Source organism: Phalaenopsis equestris, unplaced genomic scaffold (genome assembly GCF_001263595.1).
Source record: "Phalaenopsis equestris unplaced genomic scaffold, ASM126359v1 Scaffold000053, whole genome shotgun sequence".
NCBI lineage: Eukaryota > Viridiplantae > Streptophyta > Magnoliopsida > Asparagales > Orchidaceae > Phalaenopsis > Phalaenopsis equestris.
In genome coordinates, this window is record NW_018164495.1 from 306,472 (window position 1) to 314,718 (window position 8,247).

At 33.2% G+C, this 8,247-nt stretch overlaps 1 protein-coding gene across 1 annotated transcript; it reads left to right on the forward strand.

Annotated features, from left to right (window-relative positions):
* The first annotated feature begins 292 nt into the window (after positions 1-292).
* Positions 293-2,514, forward strand: LOC110019185 (LOB domain-containing protein 30-like). Its single transcript, XM_020716767.1, has 2 exons — positions 293-851; positions 1,678-2,514. The coding sequence occupies exons 1-2, from the start codon at positions 513-515 to the stop codon at positions 2,053-2,055; spliced, it is 717 nt and encodes a 238-aa protein (XP_020572426.1). The 5' UTR covers positions 293-512; the 3' UTR covers positions 2,056-2,514.
* Positions 2,515-8,247: the final 5,733 nt, after the last annotated feature.

Genomic DNA, 8,247 nt, shown 5'->3' on the forward strand with positions numbered 1-8,247 from the left:
TGACTCTTAATACAAAAATGCAGTATTCCCTACATTTGTATCTCTCTTATAAGGGAAAGAAAAAAACGAAGAGTTACATACTATTCCTTATAGCAAGTAGTAGAAGCTTTATCCTCAAAGATCGACAAGAAAGAGAGATAGATTACGTATTTACAAGTATACATAGTTTTTTTCTTCCATCGCATGTTTGCTTCACGCAAGCTGCTAGACTGAAGGGGTTAGGCTTTCCTGCCTGCCGTGGCTTTAAAGACTCATCAATACAAAAGAAGAAACCGAAAACATAATAAAGAAAGCGAAGCCCCACGCGTACAGTAACCCCAAACACGACCCACCACCAACAGGACAAATCTCCATTAAAAAAATAATCCCATAGCCTTCTCCTCCCTTTCTTCTCCACACCCCGGTCTTCTCTGTCCCAGCACCGAACAGATCATCAGGTATAAACATAGAGGGAAATAAGAGACAAAAAAGAGAAAAAAGAGGCGGAGAAACGCGCGCGCGCCGAAGGTGGCATGAGTACTGGAAGTACAAGCAGCAGCGGAGGGGCCGGAGGAAGCGGCGGAGGTTCCGGAGTTGGTGGCGGAGGAGGCCCGTGCGGTGCGTGCAAGTTTCTTCGAAGAAAGTGCGTCAGCGGCTGTATCTTCGCTCCTTACTTCGACTCGGACCAAGGAGCGGCGCACTTTGCGGCCGTGCACAAGGTGTTCGGTGCTAGCAACGTGTCGAAGCTGCTGCTACACATCCCGGCGCACAAGCGCCCGGATGCGGTGGTCACTATCTGTTTCGAGGCCCAGTCGCGCCTCCGCGACCCCGTTTACGGCTGCGTGGCACACATCTTCGCTCTTCAGCAGCAGGTCAGTAGGTTCTCAGTAAAATTCAGAAAGGAGTATTCTAGATGAGGCAATTGAGTTTATGTCAGTGAGTGAGTGAAGGACAAAGGTTTGATGATAAGAAGCTCATTAGGATATCTGACTAATAGGACAAGATATTAAAAAATGCTTGAAGTAAATTTATTATTTGATATGTTATGGTATATATATAAATGCAATACATTTCTAATTCTGATTTCTGAAAATAGTTTATTTTTAGTTTTTCCCTTTTTTTTAAGCTATAGCTTATACGTGTATATAATAAGATTTGATGAAAATATACTGGCTCTGTTATGAAGAGAATGTTCTCAGTTATATATATACATATATACATATACATATATATATATATATATAGTGCAGCTTTTTCTAATATTCCTCGCTTCTAAAACCACAGCTGACCATGAACGATGCGCATCAAATCAATATCATTTTAAAATTCCTCTTAATTTATGTTAGAAAAACTTATTAGAAAGTCTCACTGTTATTGCATATCATATTAATCATGAATCTTAATCTAAGAATATATATAATTATTTTGCTAAAAACTCCAGCTGAATTTATAGTGAAAGTTGCATGGCAAGATATACTGAAAAATGTAAAACATCATATTTTCAACATAATCACTATTCTGAATTCTCATGAAACGATATGCTGGATTGTCAAAAATCTATTAGTATATCAGATTTATGTTACATTTGATATATTTTATAAATACTTGTTCAACATGCGTCTTTGGTGGGTATAAAAACATCCCTTTAACAAACTTTCATGTTAAAAACATGTACTGATCAAGTGCAGCCATATTCAGGTTGTGAGCCTTCAGGCCGAGCTGTCTTACTTGCAGTCCCACCTTGCAACGCTGGAGCTGCCCACACCCCCTCCTCTACCACCGCCGCCACTCCCCCAAGCAAATGCCTTCTCAATGCCGGAGCTCCTCTCCTCATCGAACCTCCCATCTCATTCCAACCTTGACCTATCGTGGCTCTTCGACCCCCAGTTTCAAATGCAGCAGCAGAATCGACCAGCAGAGCTCCGGCAGCCACAGCAACTCGAACGTAGCGGTGAAAGGCAGGTGGGAGAGAGCTCCGGCAGTCACGGGGGAGGAGACCTGCAGGCATTAGCTAGGGAACTAATCGAAAGACACCGTTCATCGTCATCCGATCACTCATCCAAGCTGCCCAAGTAAAAATCAATCGCCACCCATCTATGAGACTAATAGTAGTAATGGTGTAGTAGTAACTAATTATCCTTCATTGCTAAAAAGCTCCTTTTTTTTACTTCTATCTCATGAAATCATGTGTTGCAAGAATAAAATGTTACTGTTTTACCATTGCCTTTTCACTTTTACCCAAAATATGGAGTACTCGAGGCTTGCTCACCGTTGAACAGTGAAGTGACTGTGTCGCTGTCCGAGAAGTACTTGGGAATTTTTTCATATTAGATTGAGGCAATAATGGGGAACAGATAACAATAATCATTGCCCATTGAAAGAGGAAAAGGGTTTTTATTTGACCAGGAGTATGTTTATTTGAGTTGCTTCTCCCACCTTAAATTCGGGATGTATGTTCATTCAGCAGCTGGGAACATAAAGGCAAGCAGGCCCGGCAAGCGATCATTCATTTTGTTAGTCTTTTCGGTGATTCCTCCGCTGCATCCGTTTGATGAAATAATGGGAAAGAAACTCAAGATATCAATACTTTGGGAAATTTATATGCATATCGCACAATTCTTATGCATTTAGGTGTCTAACACTTTATTTTACTATTTCTATTTATGACACTATGGTTTTATTAATTTATGTTTGAAAATATGTATTTTATTTAAAGTTAATATTGTTGATATTTTTGATGTGATGTTAAAAATTAAAGTTTAGGTATTGAATATCTAAATGCATAAAGATTGTGTGGTATGTATGTAAATGCCCTTGGTAATGTTTTGTATATATATATATATATATATATATATATATATAACGGTAATAGAGTGATAATTTAATGTCATATCATTGCACTTCACAGAGAAAAGAAAAGTTATGAGAGGAGATATCAAATTTTTTCTGGTGAAAAAATTCTGGAAAGGGAAATAAACATGAAGCATCACTCACTTAATATAATTCAATAGGTAATAAGGAGTATAGTGATCCACTTTTACTTGAATTTACGAATGGTTGGATTACAAGTTGATGTTGAAATCATACTTCTTTGAAATAATCCAACATATATAACTGTTAAGGGTAAATAAGATAAACTATTATAATCTAAATATGATAGTTGTGATGGGGGTCGTAACATATGTTGTTGGCTATAGAAGTTGTAGTTGAGTATACAAGTCCTAATTGATGGATATATGATAGTTGTTGTTGAACTACTAAAGTCATAGTCGAAGATTAAAATAGTTGTAGTGGGCTATAGAATCCATAATTGTAGGAGGCTATAATAATTGTGATAGGGTGATCAAAGTTGTAGTTGGTGGTGATCGATAACGGTTGGTGGTAAATGATGACTTTAATTTAGTGGTTAATGTCGATTGTTTATGGTTGACGATGAACCTTGATGGTCGGCTGTGGTCTCGAGATACCTTTAATAACTGTTGGGACGTTAAGAGTTAAATTTGAGTATTCAACTCGCTTTTATCTTCCCCTCCCATCATTCAAGTAAAGAATGGGGACAACTTTATAATTTTCAGAGAGACATTTTGATAAATTTGAGCATTCTCCAAAAATAATTTATCGGACGGTCCACATTGATTCCCTTAATCATATATATTATTTTTAATATTTAAGTGTTTTAATATTATCATAATGATCTTGGACATGTTGCATTTTGATCCCACGATGAAATATAGTTATGCAAAACATATAAAGTTGACTCCGCTATGCAACGGTGCCAAAAACTTGATGCAATCTTTTATAAATAAGATAATTAATGGATTCTATGCAAGTATACGTATCGTTATCAAGTAATAAAGGACTCTATTTATGCCCCAAATATTGATCCCATTGGGAAGGTTTAAATTTGAAATGATAAATTAACTAGAAAATTTATAGAAAGTAAAACAAAATTACTGTCACTAATTTCAAATATTAAAATATTATCAGAACTAAATTATTTAACTACTAGCAAAATTGAAATGCAAAGTTTAAATAACAACTACTAAATTATTAAACTATGTTTATGTGATGAAGATTTCTTATGTGAAAAAGTATATTTCCCACTAGAATGAACTTTTGGTAAAATGAGATGAGATAAATGGTTTTAATATGTATTGTGTCAAATATGAGCAGTTTTAATTCTCTTCCCTGATACAGTGTTATAGAAAATCATTGACTAATCCTAGATTTAGTCCCTTAACCCGTGGCTAGGCTAGGAGAATATTGGCTCCCACTCCAAAGCCACTTCCCTTCACCTGAAGACTAACTCTCGCTTTAGTTCTTAAACACTAAGATCGAATTGGGGATTTTAGTATATCACCCTAAAATCTCCAATTCTACACCCAACAATATATATTTTCTTATTTATTTGCACTTAATTACATGAACGAAATTCATCTTCATGGAATCAAATGTGATCCTCACTCTATTATAGAAGTCATACTCCATTTCCGGGCTCATATGTTTCATAACAAATTTTAATAATTCAATTGACCAGATCGAAAAGTAAATTAAGTTCGGAGTTGAAAAATCATCATAATTTATTTTATATTTTAACATTGGCACATCCATATTATCCTTTCATTTAACCATATCTCAGAGTAGAGAGAAAGATAAATGAAACTACTCAGACTTCATGAGAAATATACAACAAAACACAAATTTCATATATAAGAGAAAGTTCATACAACACTATAAAAAAACAACACTTATCTTGAAACTCTTTCTCAAAACTCTTTCTCAAAGCAAATCCCTTATAGCCTTTCCTAGAAAATGTATGAAGAAGAAATCTTTCACTTTTCTCGTTCTTCAACACTCATAGAGAAAGATTCACACTTAATCTCAACACAAAACTCTAAATTCTTAAAGTAAAATCACTAACAGACTCCAAAATGGTGGTGGAATGAACATGGAAAAGTGTATGGTATGTAAGAGAATGAATGATGGTGAGGAATGACAAAAAGGAGCCAATTTTCTGATCAATTTTGGCCCCAAATAGAGCATAGAGTCGGTTCTCCAATATGTGCATCCAAAATCTCTTCAAAAGCGTCCAAATTCATCAAATCTTCTAGAAACAGGATCTGAACCAACATTCGCGTCGTTGGCGCCAGTGGTCCGTAATTTAATTTGATGTTCTCTGTCAAACGACGACGTCGACGCTAAACAAATTTTCAACTTCTCCATTTTGACTCCAAATTTCATCATTTTTGCTTCCTTTTTGCTCCAAGTCCTAAAATTCAACAACTTGCAAAAAACATTAAAAATATCTTCCATTAAAGTGCAGTATCACCAAAAATGAGTATAAAATATGAGTCTAAAAATGCATATATTTTTTGTGTATTAAAATCCCCCAAAGTTACATGTTACTTGTCCTCAATTAACTCCTTTACTACTAGAAATATGACTTATAATAAAGAATTTAAGATTTCTGATTCTCTATTCTTTTTAAGAAAAATTGCAAATTGTCATATTAAAGTCACTTAGAATATTCATATGAAAAGGAACTTCACAAAACTTTACGAGTAAATAAGTTAATACTCAAATAAAAGTTTAGAAAATGTAGTCAAGTTTTCTTCTTTAAGTTGATTCTAGTGAAGTCAATTTTTAATTAGCCATATCCTCAAGCTTCTCCCTACATCTTTTTCTTTTATTTTATTTTCTTTTCTCTTTTTTTTATGTGAGGATTACTATATCTGGATAACCCTTAATGATTTTGAACTTCACTATCATCTTCTTAAATTCAAAAATTTCTTAAAGTTTATATTAGCTTAAAGATTTCATAAAGTTTAATTCCTTTCTCTTTACATGAATCTCTAAGATTTTTAATACTTCAAAAATACAAATTTCTTTACTTAAAATAGAAAAACATAGTCTTATTTTTTCATACCAAATATCTTACTCTTTAAAATTAACCTTTATTATTGAAAATTTTTACTTAAATTTACTATATATTTAGAAACATAAATATAGTTATTTAAAGTTATCCCATAACACCAAAGGTCATGTTAAATTTAAAATTTTTGAAAATATAGCTAAATGAGAACAAATAAAATTAAATTTCTTTCTTTAAAAAGAAAATTTTCTTCCCCCCTCCCCCCCAAACTTAAATTTTTAAGAGATTTAGCATGAAGAACTAAAAAAATAAAAGGTGAAAGAAATTATTAAATATATAAAGAAAAGACTTACCAGTTGAAGGTTCTGATTTTGAAACTTAATTCTAAAATATTACGGGTGCTAATATGAAAAGCTACAAGACTTAAAACATTAAATAACACATAATACACATAAAATATGTTGAGAAAGAGTTAATTATAATACATTTAATAAAATACTAACTACTAACAACAGAACTAAACTGAATTTCAAATAACAAATAATTTTACAATTCTACAGTTCACAACTTAATATCTAAAATAAAACAGAGTTTCACTATCTAACAACAAATAGTCTAAAAAATATAACAAAAACAAAAAAACAAAAATAACAAAGTACAATCAAACATAAACTAAAAGAAAGATCAAACTAACATATCACCAATCATCGTCTTCTTCTTCTTCTTCCACATTCAAATTCTGCTGCTGATATGGAATAAAGACAGGGTGAGTAGGAAACTGAACTGAGTGATCACCCTTCATATATCTGACCATCGCATCATCATAAGCAACATCATATTTGAACTTTTATCTTATCAAATCATCAGTGTAAGCATTTCTGGCCTCCATGTTTTCCATTCCATGATCCATTCTTAAGATATCTCCCTGTTGGATTATCATTTGATCCAAAAGTTCTCGAAGAGTAGGGTCACTAGAAGTAGGGTTCCTCGAAGTAGAAGGAATATCTCTGGTCTTACTTCCAAACCTCCATCCAACATGAGATGCATATGTCTTTATATTGGTACGCCCAATAGGTTTTAGAGGCTCAGTCCTCTCTTCCTCAGGTCTAAAATCAACTCTTGCCTGTTCACAGAGTGTGAAGATCAGGGCAGGGTGTGTTAAACCACCAGTGGTCTCTCCCAAAGCAATAGATCTAGTGTTCATATAAATAATAGATCCTACATTTATCCTCATCACTTGCCGAATAAAGAAGTTCAGGATGGCTCTATCCTTTGTAACATCACTATGATGATTTTTTGGTATCATTCTTCCAGAAATAAAGTAGTGCTAGGCTTTAGATACTACATTTAACATAAAAAGAGGAAAATTTATCTTAATAACATTTTTCACCTTCTAAGTTCCTCTTCCATTCGTAAAATATATAAAGTTGACTCCGCTATGCAACGACGCCCTAATCTTTTATAAATAAGAAATTTAAGCAATTAATGGTGTGATTCTAAGCAAGTATATGTATCATCATTAAGTAATAAAAGACTTTCTATTTAAGCCCCAAATATCAATCCCACGATGAAGGTTTAAATTTGAAATGATAAATTAACTAGGAAATTCACATAAAGTAAAATAAAATTACTGTCACTAATTTTAAATGTTAAGATATTATCAAAACATAATTATTTAACTACTAGCAAAACAGAAATGCAAAGTTTAAACAGTAACTACTAAACTATTAAACTATGCTTATGTGAAAAAACATCTTTTCCACTATAATGAGATTTTGGTAAAATGAGATGAGATAAATGGTTTTAATTGAATTGTGCCAAATAGGAGTAGTTTTAATTCTCTACCTTGATATAGTGTTATAAAAAATCATTGGTTAATCTCAGGTTTAGTCTCTAAATCCGTGGCTAGGATAGGAGGATACTAGCTCCCACTCCAGAACTCCCACTTCCCTTCACTTGAAGGCTAACTCTCGCTTTAGTTCTTAAACACTAAGATCAAATTGGAGATTTTAGTCTGTCACCCTAAAATCTCTAATTCTACACCCAACAATATATATTTTCCTATTTATTTGCACTTAATTTCATGAACAAAATTCTCCTTCATGGAATCAAATGTGATCCTCACTTTGTTGTAGAACTCATACTTTATTTCCTGGATCATATGCTTCACAACAAATTTTAACAATTCAGTTGACCGGATCAAAAAGTAAATTAAGTTCGTTGTTGAAAAATCTTCACAATTTATTTTATATTTTAACATTGGCACATCCATATTATCCCTTCATTTTACCGTATCTCAGAGTAGGGAGAAAGATAAAGGAAACTACTCAGACTTCATGAGAAAGCTACAACAAAACACAAATTTCATCTATAAAAGAAAGTTCATACAATACTAT